The 20,096-nt window shown below is 38.1% G+C and overlaps 1 protein-coding gene across 2 annotated transcripts in view; it reads right to left on the reverse strand.

Moving 5' to 3' along the window:
• Sidt1 (SID1 transmembrane family member 1) overlaps positions 1 to 20,096 on the reverse strand; it is an 80,748-nt gene that overhangs the window by 50,066 nt on the left and 10,586 nt on the right. For both annotated transcript variants that reach the window (XM_048803291.1, XM_015478267.2), the window contains exons 2-3: positions 12,473 to 12,594; positions 10,960 to 11,130 (exon numbers count right to left, since the gene is read on the reverse strand). In XM_048803291.1, the coding sequence (XP_048659248.1) occupies positions 10,960 to 11,021 (62 nt within the window). In that variant the 5' untranslated portion in view covers positions 11,022 to 11,130; positions 12,473 to 12,594. The remainder of the gene's footprint in view (positions 1 to 10,959; positions 11,131 to 12,472; positions 12,595 to 20,096) is intronic.

Genomic DNA, 20,096 nt, shown 5'->3' on the forward strand with positions numbered 1-20,096 from the left:
ACACATGCTCTTTCTCTCTCCTGTTGCCTGACACACCTGCTCAAAATTCTCCAAGATTTTGACTTTCTTGGGTTAGGCATTGCCTTCTAAGGCCCAACTTTAAAATGTAAATACTACCCAAAGAAGCTATTTTCTCTCCAAATGGAAATTTACTGTGAATCATTTTATTAGATATTTATGACAACAATGATCCAGGCACTAAGGAATGGAGAACTCAAGGAGTATGAAGGATGCATGCTTTGAAGGCTGCCTGGAGGGAACATCTGAGAAACAGCTCAAGAGACAGGAAAACACAAAGGACAAACTGGTTCTTCTCTACACCTTGTGAGAGTTGCTCTTGGGCTGTTTTGCTTTTTCTGGCTCCTGCTTCATTGTTAGCCTTGGAGATCTCACATACAAGTCTACTGTTCTTGAAATTCTCCAAGCTGCTGAAACACCTCTTCTAGGGATGTCATACCCTAAACCTGTCTAATGTACACCCCTCTCTGCTTTTTTGGGAATTTGAACCGGAATTTTTGGAATCTGTCACCATCCTCATCTCCTGGAGCTCTGTGAAGATTCTTTCTTCCCACTCCTAATTTTCCTCTTTTAAAAATTAAATATCTTTTAAACTTAGAGCTTCCTTTATAAGGGGCATGTCAAGAAATTTAAGCAAGATATGTATAATTTGAGGTTTTATTTAGAAGCATAAGACTTGAACACTATTTAAATAAAGACAATGGCCATGATTTAGGCTTTTATTGAACTGGGCTCAGAATTTAGCTCACAACAAGGGATGAAATTCTTATATATTCCCTTTCAACAGAAATCGTCATTCATGTAGAAGATTGGTTCTGCTATAGCACTGTTGAAAACTCCTGGTCTTAAGTCACCTAAAGGAGCCCAAGTCCATGTGAAACCCCGTTGTGAGTCTCTACTAAGGATCCACAACCTGAGTCAGGATCTGTGGTTTTGTGTGTGGCCTGAGAGTCATCTGCTGTCATCAGGGCAACAGGGGCACAGAGCTCACTTTGTTGACAGGTCAGAATAGGAAGAGGACACTGATTTTCTTGGTTAGCAACAGACAGCATGAGATTTCCTGAAACAACTGTGTACTTAGGGCAGAAATTTTATTTTTATCTACCTCTTCATTTGAATTCCAATTATAACAGAATTTATGGACATCAATATGCACTTTGTTTTTTTTCTTGTTCGTTATATTTTATTTGCTAGTATAATGCATGAAAACTTTGAAAGTATATCATCATCATCACCATTATTATTATTTTTTTGGTACTGGAAATGGATCCCAGGGGTGCTTTACCAAAGCTACATCCCCAGCCCTTTTTAGTTTTTATTTTGACACAGGGTCTCACTAAATTTCTGAGACTGTCCTCGAACTTATGATCCTTGTCTCAGACTCCCAAATGTCTGGGCTTACAGGCATGTGCCACCATTCCTGGCTGAAAGTACAGTATTGAATTTAAGACTATTACATTTAACTCCTTTTTTTCTCTTGGAGTCAACAGTATTTGCATAATAAATGTTGTTTGTTGGGGATGAAATATTGTTTCTTCTTGTGTGGTTCCTAACAGAGGTGGAGATAGTTTTATCAAGGGTCATTAACCATAAGAGTAAAGCTAATAGAAATTCATATGTACTTTTAGTTTTAGAGAAAGAAGCATCAAATTTTCAACTTGTTTGTTGTAAAACTCAAGAACAGGAAACAATACTTATTCAACAAATACAAGAGATGAAAGTGCAATTTTTGTTTCTTTGTTTTGCAATTTCAAGGAAGGACAGAGGGAAAAGAAACAGATGGAATCAAGGGCAGGTGCAGATGAAGGAGAGGGGGTAAAGAAGAGGCAGACAGGAAACCATGGGGACAGAAAAAGAAACAATAAATCATTTTTAAAAAAAATTTTTTTGTGTGTGTTTCTGGGGATTGAACCCAGGGCTTTATGCATGTAAGGCAAACACTCTACCAACTGAGCTATATCCCCAGCCCTTTTGTGTATATTTTTCTGGGCAGGAGTACAGGGGATTGAACTCAGGGGCACTCAACCACTGAGCCACATCCCCAGCCCTATTTTGTATTTTATTTAGAGACAGGGTCTTACTGAGTTGCTTAGTGCCTCACCACTGCTGAGGCTGGCTTTGAACTCTCAATCCTCCTGTCTCAGCCTCCCGTGCTGCTGGGATATAGGCGTATGCCATTGTGCCTGGTGAAACAAGAAATCTTTACAGGAGGATAATAAAATAGATGAAAAAGGAAAGAGGGTTGGGAAGAAAGGGTAAGTGGAAGAAGAGGCAGGCACAAAAGTTCAGTAGTTTTTTTTTTTTTTTAATTGCATATTTTAAATACATGACAGCCAGAAAAAAGTTCAGTAGTTTTTGAGGTGAGTCCCAGAGAGGTCTCTCAGAATCACAGCATCATACTCATCAGCAAGCCCCTGACACAGAGAGCCATGGGTGTTCCAAACTTTTATTTGTTGAAGGAAATGATGCTGTATTATTGCCTTGGACTATGGACTTCATTCCCTATAATCTTCCAACTGACATCTGTGCAGGGTTCCCGTCACTGCCCAAACCTTTCTCCAGCCCTTCTGTCATCTCCAACCCTGTCTCTGCCCTTCATCCCTCTGGTCTAAGTATGAACTCTGTGCTTACATGCTAAATTCTATCCTTTCTATCCTTCTTCAGGACTTGGCTTTTACAAACCAACTTTTCTGTGAGTTTAATCTGGCTTTCAACCCCTTGGTTATAAATATATCCCAGTCTTGACCATTTTCAAAATAAATAACAAACCACCCCAACATTATTCTTCCCTTATCTCTGTTTCTCCCTTCTTTAATGTAATCCTATACCCTTCCTTTTCTTCACAAGCCAGCTTATTTATTTAAAGAGTTTCTATTCTCATTCATTTTTCCCTTTGCCTGCTCTTGTCGTGGTTCCTTTCCCATCATCCCCTTGAAACTGCCTGTGCTGATGGGAACAGTGCCCTCTTGTCTCAGTCCATTTGGGCAGCTGTAACAAAATACCATAAACTGGGTGCTTACGTTTTTGTTTGTTTGTTTGCTTTCTTGGCTGGGTGTGGAACCCAGGGCCTCATGCATGCTAGGCAAGTGCTCTATCACACTGAGCTACACCATCATCTGTCAATGGAGTACTTACAAAGGTTAGAAATTTATTCCTCACAGTTTTGAAAGTTGGGAAGTCCAAGATCAAGATGCCTGCAGACTTGGTGTCTGAAGAGGGCCTGCCTCTTTATTGATGGTACTGTCTCACTGTATCCTCATGTGGTGGAAAAATGTGAAGAGTCTCTTCTACAAGAATGCTGATCCCATTCATGAGGGCCCCACCCTCATAGCCTTTTCACTTCCCCAAGGTCCCACCTCCTAGAACCATCCCCTTGGTGGTTAGGATTTAAATGTATCAATTTGGGGGAACACAAACCTTTAGACCATAGCACCTTCTAATAACTACATCTAGAGACTTAACCCTCAACTATCTTTATCTCTCCATGAATCTGATATTGACAATCACTTTCTCTTTTTTTCCTTTCCACATTTTTTAATTGGTGTAATAGAGTTGTACATAGTGATGAAATTATTATTGCATATTTGTACATGAACACGACATAACAATATAATTTGGCCAATATCACTCCCCAGAACTCCCCGCTTCCTCCCACTTCTTCATCCATTTCTTCTACTGATCACCCTTTGATTTTTAGGAGATGTGCCCCCAACTTTGTTTTCCTTTTTCCTTTCTCGCTTCCTTATATGAGAAAACCATATGTCTCTTAATCTCTAAGTTTTGCTTAACATGATGGTCTCGAGTTCCACTGATTTTCCTGAAAATGCCATAATTATATTTTTCTTTATGGCTAAATAAATCTCTGATGTGTGTGTGTGTGTGTGTGTGTGTATCCAACATTATCTTTATCCATTCATCTGATGATGGACACCTGGGTTGGTTCCATAGTTTGGTTATTGTGAATTGTGCAGCTATAAACATCGATATGCATGTATCATTGTAGTAAGATGACTTTAATTCTACAGGATAAATACTGAGGAGTGTATGGTGGTTCCATGCCTAGTCTTTTGAGCAACCTCCATACTGATTCCTATAGTGATTGTACTAATTTATAGTCCCACCAACAGTATAAAAGTGTTTCTTTTTCTCCACAACCTCTCCAGCATTTATTATTACCTGTGTTCTTAATGATTGCCATTCTGACTGGTGTGATATGAGATCTTTGTGTAGTTTTGGTTTGTTTCTCTAATTGCTAATGACGTTGAATATTTTCTTTATTTGTATTTTGTATTTTGACTATTTGTATTTCTTTTTTGAGAAATATTTGATTAATTCATTTGCCCAGTTATTAATTGGGTTATTTGATCTTTTGGTGTAAAGTTTTTTGTGCTCTTTATATATTCTAGATATTAATCCTCTGTCAGAACAGCTGCTAACAAAGATTTTCTCCCATTCTGTAAGTTCTCTGTTCACATTCCTAATTGTTTATTTGTTATGAAGAAGCTTTTTAATTTGATGCCATCTAATTTATTAACTCTTGGCTTTATTTACTGAGCTTTAGGGGTTCTATTGAGAAAGTTGTTGCCCATGCCTACAAGCTTTCTGTGTCTTGAAACACTTCCCTCCCCAGGATTTATGATACCTGCTTTCCTGGGTTTTCTTTCACATATCTAACTGTATTTACTCAGCCTCTTTTGATAGCTCCTATTTCTCAAACCATTTTTTTTCTCAAGCCATTCTTTACGAGATATCAATCATAGTTCTGTTCTTGATCTTCCCATCTTTCTTAGCCACATGTATATATTCAGTTGCCATAAATACTTCAAAAGTAATGGTGAATCTCAAGTTTCTCTGTCCAGCCATCTCCTGGGCTCCAGTTATAGAACACAGATTACCTGTTAAGCTTCTGCCCTTGACCATTCTTCAAGCACCTCAAACTCCACTTGATTAAAATGGAATGTACTGTCCCTTCTCTGATTCCGACTCATCGTGTCTTTTTGACAATAAACCTCACCAGACTTCTAGCATCATCATAGGCTTCATCTCAGACTTCTCCCTACCACCTTCCATTTGAGTGATCCTCTCATTCTATTAGTGTGAAAGTTACGTGGATGTACTTGTTCCCCAACCAAAACATCATCTTTGCCCACTATAGCATCAATAACAAAAAGTAATATAAATGTTTTGAGTCTCTCTCAAAATACTAAGGGATGATTACATAGTATAACACATAGTAGAATCGTCCAAGTGCCTCTTAGCCATCCATTTCCTCAACCAAACAACAAAGAAAACTACTTTTGCAGCATGGTAGTTATATCTCATTTACACATTTTATCTGCTCAAAAAAAAAAAGATTCAAGATCTTTACTTAGAAGGCTACAGAGGGTCAAAGGCTATAAGTATTCACATAAGACTATAATTTTTATTATGTCTCTTATATCTGTTGAATTTGTGAATTTGCCCCCGGTGTATTACTTGACTCTTCTTCTTCCTTACAACTCTGTTACCTCTATAATATGTTCAGGTTCTAATTATTATGTATTTTTCTCTATTCAACTAACTTTTCATTTGTCCATTTGCTTGTACTCTTTCCTCCACTCTGATCCATCTTCCACACTGCCACTGAAGTCATCTCAAAGGTCAGATACATTCATGTTATTTTGTTGCTTAAAACCCTTCAGTGGTGTCCCAACCCTCTCATTCAGCCTCCAAAACCTTAAACATCAAGGCTGGGTACTGTGTGTTTCTCCAGACCTATCTCCCATAACTCTGCCTTAGGTGCGATGCAGAGCAGCCTTCCTGAAGGACTTTTACTTAGCGGGCCTTTCTTTTGGTACTAAGGATTGAACTCAGGTGCACTCAATCATTAAGCCACATTCCCAGCCCTATTTTGTATTTTATTTAGAGACAGGGTCTCACTGAGTTGCTTAGCGCCTCACCATTGCTGAGGCTGGCTTTGAACCCTCGATCCTCCCGTCTCAGCCTCCTGAGCTACTGGGATTACAGGCATGCGCCACCATGCCCAGCTCGTCTTCCTTCTACTAAAAGGACATTTTAAAATTTCTTTTAGTTATACATAAAAGTAGAATGTATTTTGACACATTATAAATATATAGAATATAACTTCCCATTTTTGTGGTTGTACATGATGTGGATAAGTTATGTTGGCCATGTATTCATGTATGACCAGTAAGAAAGTTATGTCTGATTCATTCTACTGTCTTTCCTATTCCCGTCCTCCCTCTTTCCCCATCATTCCCCTTTATCTAATCCAATGAACGAACATCTATTTTCCCCTCCCCATCCCCTTATTGTGTGTTAGTATCCACATATCAGAGAGAATTTTAGGCCTTTGGTATTTTTGGGACTGGCTTATTTCACTTAGCATGCTAGTCTCCAGTTCCACCTATTCACCGGCAAATGCTGTAATTTCATTCTCTATGGTTGAGTAATATGCCGTTGTGTGTAGATAGCACATTTTCTTTATCCATCATCTGTTGAAGGGCACCTAGGGTGGTTCCATAGCATGTGAATCGAGCTGCTATAAATATTGGGATTGGGCAAAGAGGAGGGAGGAAGGGAAGGGACATGGAAGTAGGAAAGATGATGGAAAGAGATGAACATCATTGTCCTAGGTACATGTGTGACTGCACATGTGATGGGAGTCTACATTGTGTACAACCAGAGAAATGAAAAGTTGTGCTCCATCTGTATACAATGAATCAAAATGCATTCTGCTATCATGTATAAACTAATTAGAACAAATCAAAAAAATTTTAAAAAGAATACAAGTAACAATAAATGTTGGCAATGATGTGGGGGGAAAGATACACTCATCCATTGCTGATGAGACCACAAAAGCAGTATGGAGAGTCCTCAGAAAACTTGGAATGGAACCACAATTTAACCCAGTTATCCCTGTCCTTGGCATTCACCCAAAGGACTTAAAATCAACACAGTATAGTGACATGTCCACTTAAGTTTTGTCAACTTCACTTCCTAAATTTTTTTTAAAGGAAAGGTTTATTTTATTTATTTATTTTGAGAGAGAGAGAGTGTGTTTTTATTAATTTTTTTTAGTTTTTTTTCTGCGGACACAACATCTTTGTTTGTATGTGGTGCTGAGGATCGAACCCGGGCCGCACGCATGCCAGGCAAGCGCGCTACCGCTTGAGCCACATCCCCAGCCCCACTTCCTAAATTTTTAAAGTCACCTTCTCTTTATTTATCTTGACCACTGACTGCATCAGCCTTCTAGGTCCTCTGCCTCCAGTCTTGTCCCTTTCAAATCCATTCCCTGTGTGACTATGTAATGTAGACAATTATCTAAATTTCTCAACACCCCTCTGAACCTCCTTCCACCCTGTGATCATGTGCCTGCTTGCTCCAGCAAGCCCCTGCTGCTTCCTGTCTACAACGTCACACTGAGCATGGGGGGGGCACTTTGGGAGTATGTGTAGTAGCAAAGTTGTATACGTGTGTGGTGTGTGGAGGGAGTGGGAGAGAACAGCAGTGAGTGAGTGCTTTAAGGCTGAATTGTTTTATTTAAAGTTGGATTTAAATAAATAAATGTTTTATGGAATTGAGAAATATATTTAGGGGAACATAAAAATTGGAAGGACAGTTTTAAGCACAAAGTAGAAATAGCACATGATGATAAGAACTCCAAACTGAGAGTTGGAAGCAAAGTTTAGCCCTGATTTTACACTTTCCTAGTTGTGTGATTTTGGAAAAGTCACTTAACATCTTTGAGCATCTGACTCATAGGTAGTTCATGCCTGTAGTTCCAGTTACTCAGAAGGTTGAGGCAGGAGGATCGCTTAAGCCCATGAGTCTGAGGTCAGTATGGGCAATATAGTGAGACCACCTCTCAAAACAACAACAACAACAACAAAAACAAAGGAACAAAAATATCCAAGTCATCTTTGAGCATCAGATAGCTCATCTGTATCAATGAAATGGGTACTTTAGACTTCCAAAATTCTTTCAGTTCTTAAAGTGTATGGTTCTAGCTGGGCACTGTGGTTCATGCCTGTAATCCCAATGACTCAGGAGGCTGAGACAGGAGGATTAGAAATTCAAGCAACTCAGTGAGACCCTGTCTCAAAATAAAAAATTAAAAGGGTTGGGGATGTAGCTTAGTGATAGTATAACCCTAGGTTCAGTTCCCAGTACCTACCTCCTGCCCATAAAAGTATGATTCAAGGGGTGGGGGGAACAACAACCCCAAAACATGCTTCATATATTTTCTTGTCTGCAAAAACTACAATGTCAGGAACTTCTGAGGTAATTCTTAAGTTTTTCTCTCAATAGCTGGAGCCCAATTCTTACAGCAGTCCTCAGTCATAGATTCTTAGCCCCTGGGGCTGGGGTTGTAGCTCAGTAGTTGAGCACTTGCCTCGCATGCGTGAGGAACTGGGTTCGATCCTCAGCACCACATAAAATAAATAAATGAATAAATAAAACAAAGCTATGTGTCCATCTACAACTAAAAAAAAAAAAAGATTCTTAGCCCCATTCTCTGGATTTCTGGGTTATCAGCGATGCTGATAGAGCCAGGGAGGCAGAAACACAAATATCTCAGCTACCATTTTGGACTTATCTTGATCTCATAAAACTTGGTAACACTGTGCATTTTAAAATGCTCTCCATTTCTGGTTGCAGAGGCTAAAAGAGGCTAAATTGTATCATAAGATGTGGAAACAGAAACAGATGTGACAGAATAGATTTGCAGTTTCACTGACATGGGAATCATTCATTAACACTTGCACAGAGTTGTGACTTTATGACTTCAGTTTCTCAGAATTCAGTTCTTCGGGGGGTCCAATTACCTCCCCCAAAACCCACATTATAATTCAAGTACACTGCCACCGGGTGACAGTGGGGTCAGAGACACTGATCAGCAAAGGCAAGTCTTCTCTGAAAGGTTAAACTGCACTCACTGTTCAGATAGTGTGCTGCCACCCCCACTTAATGTATAACCATGGATTCCCATATGGTTTAATATCAAACTGATTTTAAATTATTAAGTTAAACTGGATAACCACATTTGGAAGTTGTTTTAGGGTAATGGTTCTCTACTCTGGCTGCATGTTGGGATCATCTGGAAAACTTTAAAAACTGTTTCAGTGCACAAATCTCCTCACTAAAGACCCTGATTTTTTTTCCATTCTTTTTTGGGGGTGAACGGAGGGGATGTCTTTTGCTCTTAACATTATCACATCATCTTTTCAACACCAGAATTAATGCAAGGACTTAAAACAAACTGCTGTGTCTACTTCTCCAACCTTCTGACCATTCCTTCAGCCATTTATCCAATTGTTTTGATAGGTACAGTAGTATGTCCAGGATGCGGTGAAGACTAAGATAAATATTCAGTTCCTATTAGCAACTCCACTTGCTTAGACTTCTTTATAAATGGCCTTATTAAATGTAAAGAGGGGCTTTCTAATAGAACATTTTGTTCAGAAAAAAAAATGAGTTGCAAAATAAGGTAGCACATACTATTTTTTAAAATCCTGATTTTTAAACTAACTTTTTAATCAAAATAGAATAAACATACAGAAAAGCACAGAAATTGTAAGCATATTTCTTAGTGAGTTAATAGAACCACTATTACTATTTCCTTCTTTTTTTTAATAGATCAAATGATTTTATTCTCATGGTCTAAAGTAGCATATTATTACATAATATGAATGAAAAATTCTTATACTACATATTTAAAAGGATTTTAAAGAAAAATTATGTGACTTCCCTCTCCATTCAATATTTACACTTTTTTCCCTAATATTCACATTTTCCATCTTCTACAAGTTTTATTTATTTACTATTTCCTTCTTAAAGACATCACTATCTTGGCTTCTAATATTACAGAGCAGTTTCACCTGTTAGTAAACTTTATATAAATGAAACCAAACAGCATGTACTTTTGGGGGGTGCGGGTATTAGGGACTGAACTCAGGGGCACTCGACCACTGAGACACATCCCCAGCCCTAGTTTGTATTTTATTTAGAGACAAGGTCTCACTGAGTTCCTTAGCGCCTCGCTTTTGCTGAGGCTGGCTTTAAACTCTGTCCTCCTGCCTCAGCCTCACAAGCTGCTGGGATTACAAGCATAAACCACATGCCTGTTGCATGTGTTCTTTTGTTCAACATTGTGAGGTTTTCCCATGTCATTAGGTACAGCAATAGCTTGTCCACTTTTATTGTCATGGATATTCCACTGAATAAATATCACAATACCACAACCTCTAAATCCAAGAGTGGAGTATTTAGTTAGGACTGGCACTACATCATCAGGCCTTTCAAATGATAACATTTTGGTAGTTGTAGTGAAATTTTATTGTGGTTTAAATTTATATTTCTGACAGCTTATGAGATGGCTTTTTTTTTCTTTTGAGGGAGCTTCTTTGGTGAAATGTCAGTTTCATGCCTATTTTTTCCAATGGGCTTGCCTGTTTGTTTTGTTTTTTAAAAAACAGGGGGAAATATGCTAGTTACTCCAAAGAAGGACAAAGCCACATCCCAACCTCAATGAAGAAAACTAAAATAGCAATCAGGATAGGAAAATTAGTTGAATCTTCCTTAAAACAAAATCACAACTTCTTCCAGGAGTGTGGCAGTGGTTAGACATATAATGGTATCCAGACACCAATAATTTTTGACTGGATTATAGGCAGGACTGAGCCATCATGCAGTCTTCCAAAAATGGACATATCTATGAGACCAACAGCTCTTTCCCTCTGCACCAGTCTCCTACTACCTCCCTTGTGATTAGATTAAGGCTTTGCTGAGCAGGGCCGTTCAGAATGTGTTAAAATAACATACTAAGTGGATTATTTCCTTGCAGAGTGCTGATCAGTAGGGATGGAAGCCAAATTGAACATCTACAAGCACAGGAAGTACAGACAAGCAGAGAAAGGCCGCATGAGTCCTGCTTACCGGAGCTGGAAGTTCTTGATCTTGGTGACCAGCAGTTTGTAGTGGGCACCAAGTGGTGCCATGGATGCCACGTCTACAAATATCAGTTGTTCCAAAAGTCCTGTTTCATTGGTTGCTTTTGAGGGACATAAGGTGCGACTGACTTCCTGGTAGTTGTAGCTCCTCTGGTATCTGTAGCAGATAAAGGAGGGCAACATCAGCAAGAATAAGGAAGAGACTCCGTAAGCCAGCAGGGGGAAAAGATGATCTCATTCCACTTCTTTCCAAATTGCTTATTTTAAATTTTAGGCTGGATCTATTGATAGTGATTTTAGAACTGGTGTTGTTGGCCAGCCATGGTGGCACATGCCTGTAATCCCAGCAACTTAGTATCCCAAGTTCAAGGGCAGCTACAGCAATTTAGCAAGGCCCTAAGCAAGTTAGTGAGACCCTTGGCTCAAAAAACAAAAAGGCCTGGGATGTTGATCACTGGTTATGTGCCCCAGGTTCAATCCCTGGTACATAAAAACAAAAGTCAAAAAAACAAACTCAACTAGTGTTATTGTGGCCTAATAATGGGGACGTGAGAACTGCTCGGTGATGACCAGTTCACTTAAGCACTGTCTACATTAGGTCAAGCCGTCTTCCCATCTTCCTATTCAGTGAGGAAAAAACATCAGATATTGAGGGGGATGGACAACCTAATTTAAAAAAAAAACTGGTTGATTCCATTTTTCTACTCTTTTAACTGTTGTTAAAATAGAAGGTAAAGAAAATCCTAGATCTAATAGTCTAAGCTATCAGAGCCACTATTTCAATCTTCAAATTTCTGAACCTTTGAAAATGTCTAATACCATATTCTGTGTCTTTGGATTTTCCTTATTAGTGTGGTAATGCCTTACATAGTTCTTCCCTGAGAAAATTAAAACTCGGTGAGGACAAGGACTTTTTTTTTTTTAATAGTTGTATCCTCAGCACCTACCACTTAATAGTGATCTATAAATATTATTGAATGAAGAGTACACCAGCATGGGGGTGGGGGAGGTTACTGCTTATTTATATGCTCACTGCTAGGCCTAACTCACCGAATGGCTATTGGATGACCCATTTCCCAACCAGGAGAAAACTATGGTAGATTTAAAAACTGTAAAAGGGAGCTAGGCATGGTGGTACATGCCTGTAATCCCAGTTACTTGGGAGGCTGAGGATGGAGGATTGTAAGGTTGAGGCCACTCTGGGCAACTTAATAAGACCCTGTCTCACTATTTAAAAATAAATAAATGAAGGAACAATTTTTTTCCAGTTGCTGCAAATCTAAGAACAGTGCTTATGTGAAATTCAAAGCAGATGGAAATGGAACGGAGATGAACAGTTCAGGGTATGCACCACAAACATTATTTGCACTTTGCATTCATGACATCTCAATGTTCCCATGTCTGATTTCTCCTTTCACTAGAAAACCAACTGATCATTGGTTACAGGACATTGAAGAAAACAAAATGTAATGAAACCATCTGGGAAAAGAATCACTTACAGTCCTTGGAAGAGCAGCGGAACCTGCCAAGATAGCACCTCTTTTTGCTGACGAACCACAACAAGGACTGGATAGTTGAGGTTCTCAGAGGAACTGTTCACATAGACCCGCACGGCAGTCACCTGCATGGCAGGGCAGAGAGAAGAAATCCAAACCATGTGCATGCACACATACACATGTGCATACACACACCCACAGCACAGATGCTATCCCAAGCTGAGGCAAACTTTGATTTCTGCCATTTGTTTCTCACAATAATTCAAGTGACCCAGTTGTTTCCCTCATTTTATACTGTAACCGGAGAGAGTCTCAACCTTGATTGTATGTTGAAATTACCTGAGGAAATTAAAAATAAAATTGATGCTTTGGTCCATCCCCTTCCCACAAATTCTGATTCAATTGGTCTTGGATGGTGCCAAATTATAGAGCCTTCAAATAGCAGGCTGAGTTTGAACTGAACAGTCAACACAAGGTTTTAAGAATAAGCCCAGAATAGAAAAGGAAAAGATATTGATGTTTTTATTTTTATTTGAATATAAATACAAAAGATACAAATATCTTTTTAAAAAAACCTCACCTCCCCCCCCCACCACCAAATTATTACCCTATAAGACCCTCAGTTGCTGACAAACTTTAACTTTGATTTGGGGACTCATTTTGTGTTTCAAATCAAAATGTTATGGCCACATTTTATTAAAGCCTGATAGAGGGTTTGATATTCCCATGGACAAATCATGATGTGTCCCAGGACCAGAGACTACAGGGGCTGAGCGTTCATCTCCTTTCCCTGGTCCAAGGTATAAACCAACCCCTTACCCCACCCCACAAAAGTTTCCTTTATATCAGCAGTTCCATGGCTCCTTCCGAATACACATATCAATTCAAGGTCTTAATCCTGTCATGCCTGTTTTGAAGATAGAAAGTGATGTCGGATGGTTTTGTTGTTCTACTTCCAGTTTTACAATAGCATAAACAATGTCAAAGAGAACAAAAGAGAAGAAAGGCAAGTTAAGAAAGAAAGGTAAAATTTGATTTTCCACACTGCCTTAGTGTTCTCTTGAAAACTCCTTTATAAAATAAGAAAATCTTGCAATCAGACCTGAAGATCTATAACACATTCAAAATGGAAACTGAGAGGACACAAAGGTGTGTGCATTCTATATTGCAACTTAGCTCATAGTGCCCACTCACCTTGATCCAGTCACTGTTTTGCTTTTTAAATATTCACACAGTCTAAGAGTAATTTGTTAATTTGATCAGAAGCACTTGCTCATGAAGGGGAGTGTTTTCCTGTGCCTACACTCTACATGTTTCTATGGAAATTATGCTGCAGTTGGTAATTGTCAAAACTGTATCTCTAGTGCAGACTTCTCTCCTAAGTTCTGGATATTCCACAGGCACTTGAAAGTCAATGTGTCTGAAATGGAACTTATCACTGTCTTCAGCCCTCACTTTAATTTTATTGAATTCCTTTGCTTGATAAATAGTTTTACCATGCAGTTCATCTAAGCCAGAAACCAGAGTGGCATCCTTTATTCCTACTTCTCTAGCTCCTTCAATCAATAGTTCTACTGATTCTAAGTCCTTCATACTGTTCATTGCTAGGGCCTTCTTCCACCCCAAAGACATTCTCTTAACTCAGTCCATCACCAGTGTGACCTCCTTGACAGCCCAGTTAGGCTTTTTATGCCTGGTGCTATATCCCTTAGTTAAGCCAGATTTAAAGATAGGTAGTTAGTGGAGTTAGGTAAATCGGGTCTGATATAAACTCTTGTTTTAAGACCCTCTAAACAGTAATCTTTCTTTAGTTTTTCAGAGCCCAGGTCTTCTGATGGTCTTCAGATAACATGAAAGCATGATCTACAGATTTGCTAATCTTGTTCTTTAATTAAATCTGAAATAATGTTTAATTTTCAGGCAAACAACATTTATTGATTGTTATTTTAAGGATATTCAGGCAGAAAAAAACAAACACAAGGCTTGGATGATAAAGTCATATGGCTGTGACCCTGAGAGCTGAGGCTGGTAGGCAGCTCCTGCTGTGATTAGCAGTCAACACTGAAATGGGCTTTCTTGGTTGCAGAGGCCTGAAGTTTACATAGACCCCCCCCAACTCCCCCAATAAAGAGGAGAATCAAGTTTTGTCTCAAACTCTGATTTCATAATCTCATCAGATTAATCCATTTGATGGATTTATAATTTGAATGGTCTTCTGGATGGTAACTGGAGACAGAATGGGGTGTGAGGAAACAGGTCATTGGGGGCATGCCTTTGGGGATTATATCTTGTCCCTGGTTCCTTGCTCTCATTCTTGGCTTCCTGACTGACATGAGCTGAGGAGTTTTCCTCCACTATGATACTCTTCCTTACCTTAGGCCCACAGAAATGAAGTTGGCTGACCATGGATTGAATCTCTGAAACTGTGAGCCCAAAATAAACTTTTGCTCCTCTAAATTGTTCTTATCAGGTAATTTGGTCACAGGGATGAAGAACTGACTAACACAATGTTTTTAATACTTTGGGATATATACCCGTGAGTGGAATTGCTGGGAGACATGGTCACTCTAGTTGAAACCTTTTAATGAATGGCCAAAATGTTTTCCCAAAATGTACATCATTTTACATTCTAATTATTTGTATAATCAGTGATGTATAGGTTTCCATTTCCTCTACATCTTTTTCGACACTTGTTTATGTCTTTTATTATAACCATCCTAGTGGGTGTGAAGCTGTATCTCATTGTGGACCACACAATGTTTTAACTGTTAGTTTAGTTGTTTGGCTCTTGGAAACTGCGAACTTCATCTTTGGCATGCTAGAGACCAGCAGAATGATTTACCTTAGAATGCTTATTTTTGAGGTATAATACAAACACCAGCATTATAGAGCAGGTTTTAGTCTGGCTTAAATTCATAGCAGTCAGAACCAAGGTAATCCTAAGGAAAACTGTGAAATAGGTAAATTTCATTTTTAGCTGTCTTCTTTCCTTTTATTCACTTAGGAATCAACCTTATTTGCCTTTCTTAGGTACTTAGTACCAGAGGGGATTGCCTTCAATTTTTTTTCACACTTTTGAGATAAAGGCAAGGATTCTCAAATCTTAGCAATTCATATCTTTAAGCCAACCACCAAATTTCTGACTTAGAAGATTAGGAATAGAAATTTAAACAATGCATTTTTAACAAGCATGCTGGGGTATTCAGATGTACTTGGTTTGGGACCTAACTTTGGGAAGTACTGTTCCCAAGAAATGATCTAATGGATGACCCCATTTGTCAGCTGATCACCAACTGCCCATTATTATGAGATGCATATCTAGGAGCTCACCAATGTTATAACACATTTGGAAGCTGGTGTTTGCTGGGGCCAAAACTGGGCCTGCAGAACAACTGTAAGATTGCCATGTTTATCCTCACTCCACTGTTCATCTTCCCACCCTGGTGGATCTTGTAATCCACTTACTTTTTATTATTTAATAATGTTCTTACTAGTCATACTAAAACCAGGAGCTGACAATGCTGACATAATAAATTACAATGAAAATATTAGAGTAGGAGATAGAGGACACTGGGCAGTTTTTCAAGATGAATAGATAATATATTACCCTCAGGAAAGGATAAAGAGCTCTGTTCAAAATTTGTTTCCAGAAGCTAATGTGCAGCTGAGAAAATTGGATTACATTTGCAGCTGTGAAGTCAGCTGTGTAAAGGCAGAGCTAAATGAAGGATAGAGTACTGACCATACTTAATGGGTTCTGACACCTTGTAACAGACCATTTTTAAGGGCTAAGAGTTTTCCTCCTGTTGTTTCTTACTGTTGTCATGACAACTCAAGTATTTTTATTATGTAGATTTGTTTTCTCCTACATTTACTACAAGCAGGGAATTGCATTACAGCTAAAAGAGAATTTATTTAAGTATTTCTACCTCTGATATTATATAGATCATGATTATGAAAGGCCTCACAGCTTAGAGACTCCCTTTTTAATCTTTTAGAATACGTCGGTAGGGAAAAGTTCAAAATTGTAAGTAATAAATTTCTGTTGCACAAAAAGGACAAAAGTGAGTTTAATTCAAACTCTAATTTATTTTTGCTAAAATAATGACAATTCAGCCTTTTAGTTGGAACATCAGATTACAACTCAGAGAGTATTGGCTTCCATTATTAAGTACACCAGAATTTGCCTGTGTGATCTTCAAAAATAGACTCCACTTGTAAAACAGCTATAAAACTATTTGCTGATGGTCCTTTTGGTTGATGTGTAAATATTTTAACAACTCTCCTGTGTTCACTGGGTGAATATCTGCAGCTGTTTAAGACCTTCCATTCTCCCTCCTTTTCTTCCCATGGTCCTGTAATCATTCATTAAACATTCACTGAGGGTTGACCTAACTTGGGAATTACAGGGGATGCTGAGGATATGCTAAGGCAGCCCTGTCCTAAAGGGCTTGTGATCTACTCAGAGGCACAAATAGTACTCACACTGATAACAGCACAATGCCAGGAGAATTGTGACAGTAATATGAGCAGTTGCTGTGGACACAGTGAGGATAAGGTGACTACTCCATGGGGGCGTCAGGAGAAGTGACACAGAGGCTGTTCCTTCACGTTAGGGAAGTTGGGCTCTCCTGCCACTGCCTGTTTGTGCATAAGAGCATGACTCATAGTGTTAGAAAACCTACTGGGAAGGTGCTCAGGGAGATCATCTATCCAACTCTCCCATCTACAGATGAGGAGCCCAAGCCATGGGGGTAATGGAACTCCAGTGATGCTCAGTCATAGAAGAATCATGACTAGAACCCAAGCTTCTTCCTGTGTTCCAGTCTCTACAAAATGGTTGGTCAGAATATCCTGTCATCACTATTTTAGATCCTTGACTCCACTAAACAATACTATGAATCTTCTATTATTCCACTAGGAAATCTGGAAACTATATTAGCACCATAAATCATGAAAATGACAAGCCACAGACTAGGACATGTTATTCTTCCCTTCTTCCCTCGCTCTTTCCTGCCTGCCCCCATCTTCCTATTAAAGATTGAACCCAGGGGCACTTTTATCACAGAGCTACATCCCCAGCCTTTTTAATCTTTTATTTTGAGATAGGGTCTTCCTAAATTGCTGAGGCTGGCCTTGACCTTGAGATCCTCCTGCTTTAGCCTCCTCAGTCGGGATTACAGGTCTGTGCCCAGTTTATTTATACATTTATAATAGCCAGAATACCAGTAGCTTAAACATATAAACATACAAAGAACTCTTAAAACTCATCAGATAAAAACACAACCACTAATGGAAAAATGGGTTAAGGATATAACAGCAACTTAAGGAGACAAAAATGACCAAAGAACATGTAAAAGGACATTCACTACTGTATACTCATCAGACAGGTAAAACCTCAAAAGTGTGATGCTACCATATTTTCAAAGATGTAAAGTAAAAAAGGACTTTTGCATATTGCAAACCAAAATGCAATTTGGTACAACCATTCAGATGGAAGATGAAGATGAATTTGCATTACATTTTAGCATTTACACTCTTAAGTTTATACACAAAAAAATTCCTACATATGTACAAAGAATCATGAACAAAAAATTTCACTGCCAGCATTATTTGCAATAATAAGACTTGAAACACCTAAATGACACAAAAATAAACTACACAACAAAAGTATGAATGAATAAATTGTATAAATTTAATAAATTAAATGCTATACAATGGTTAAAAGTTAATGGACTGGGTAGATCCATTGATAAATCTCTAGAGGATAAATTGAGTGTATTTCAGGTTTCTGGAGGAAACATACTGCATGGTCCCATTTATGTAAACTTCGAGATCAAGTAAAACAATACTATATTTTTACATATTCATCTTTAGTAAAATATACATAATGAAAATAATAAGTGCTAAATGTAAAACTGTAGACTTCAAGAACTCTGGAGGATCTGAGACTTTACTCTATTTGCTAAAATTTCATCAATACTGGGAGAAGATAAAAGTCTCCTGGCTTGAAGACAAAGAACTTTATCACTACTGTCATGACAAGCGGTATTGGCATCACTTCTGCTTGCCCAGAACTGTAAAGGTATAAATGGGGGCACATACATGCAGTGAGTTGCACAACAGGGTTCCGAGGAACCCTGAGATTTTAGGGAATCAAAATCTTTTATAATGGGCAGTAAACCTATCTGCTATTTGCTCCAGAGGGAGACACTGTCTTTGTTTCCAGTCAACACTTTTTTGTAAGATGTGCAAAAATCAAGAGGGCTGTGAAGGATCATCTCCTAAAACTGGTTACTTTGGGAGATGAGGAAAAAGGATCAGGGTGAGGGTAAACAGATAACTATAATTGTTCTTTTCCTAAGATGGGTAATACGTCTTTTACATTATTTGCTATGCTTATTTACTTACCTAAAAAGTTTCATAATAACGATAAAAAAAAGCCATGATATGTTGGCCTTTGCATTTACTTACTGATGAGCAATAACTCTCATTTCCTAAGGCTTCTTCTTGCTCAAGGATGTGGCAAACAGGCAGTCAAGCAAAACTTTACTTGAGCTATTGCTTGTCAATTCCTACATTAAGGAAAAATGAAGCTAAAACTAACCAATCAGAAGCCACAGACTATTTTATATTACCTACCAATATAACCAACTTACAACCCAACAGGATATACCAAATATAGTAATTATAAAACTATAACCAATCAAATATTTTCTTTGCTTCATCTCTGTATTTACCTTTCAAAATGTTCTTTTTTTGTTCCTTTGGCTAAGTACCCAAACCATATCTGGTTTGGAGCTGCATGACTGATGAATTGTCATTTGTTCAAATAAACTCTTAAAAAATGTTATTGTGTCTCAGTTTACCTTTCAATACTGTGATACTTTTTTTTCCTAGTGTAGATAATTTTATTAGTAAGTAATTTCAAATTTTTGAGGGATGGATATATATATATATATATATATATATATCCATCCCTCAAAAATATATATATGTTATTCTAGACATAGAAATAAAACAACCAGAATAATTTATGAACCAGTTGTCATCAAGACAATCAAATACAAGAGAAATTTTTTAAAAATGAAAGCTATTTTTATATGTAATAGATATCAACACAAAATACTCAATAAACTTCTCTGAAGCCAAACTCAGTTCAACAGTTGAATTATCAAGAACTCAGAATGACCCTGGCCTAGGCCCAAAGGTGCTTTATAAGGAAACTTTTTTTCTTTTTCTTCCCCATGTTTTTTTATTGGTGCATTATAATTATACACAATAATGGGATTTGCTGTTACAATCAATATATGCACAAAATATAACAATATAGTTTGGCCAATATCACTGTCCATAGTTTGGCTATTGGGAACTATGCTGCTATAAGCCTATGTATGTATGTATCACTCACTATAGTATGAAGACTTCAATTCTTTAGGGTAAATACTGAGTGTGGTATCATTGGGGAGTGGTATCACTACTTCTTTTGAGAATTGTCTGTTTAATTCCTTTGGCCATTTGTTAATTGGGTTATTTGATTTGGGGGTGCTGTTTTTTGAGTTCTTTTTATATTCTTGATATTAATACTCTGTCAGAAGAGTAACTAATAAAGATTTTTTCCCATTTT

The sequence above is a fragment of the Marmota marmota genome, unplaced genomic scaffold, assembly GCF_001458135.2.
Source record: "Marmota marmota marmota unplaced genomic scaffold, marMar, whole genome shotgun sequence".
NCBI lineage: Eukaryota > Metazoa > Chordata > Mammalia > Rodentia > Sciuridae > Marmota > Marmota marmota.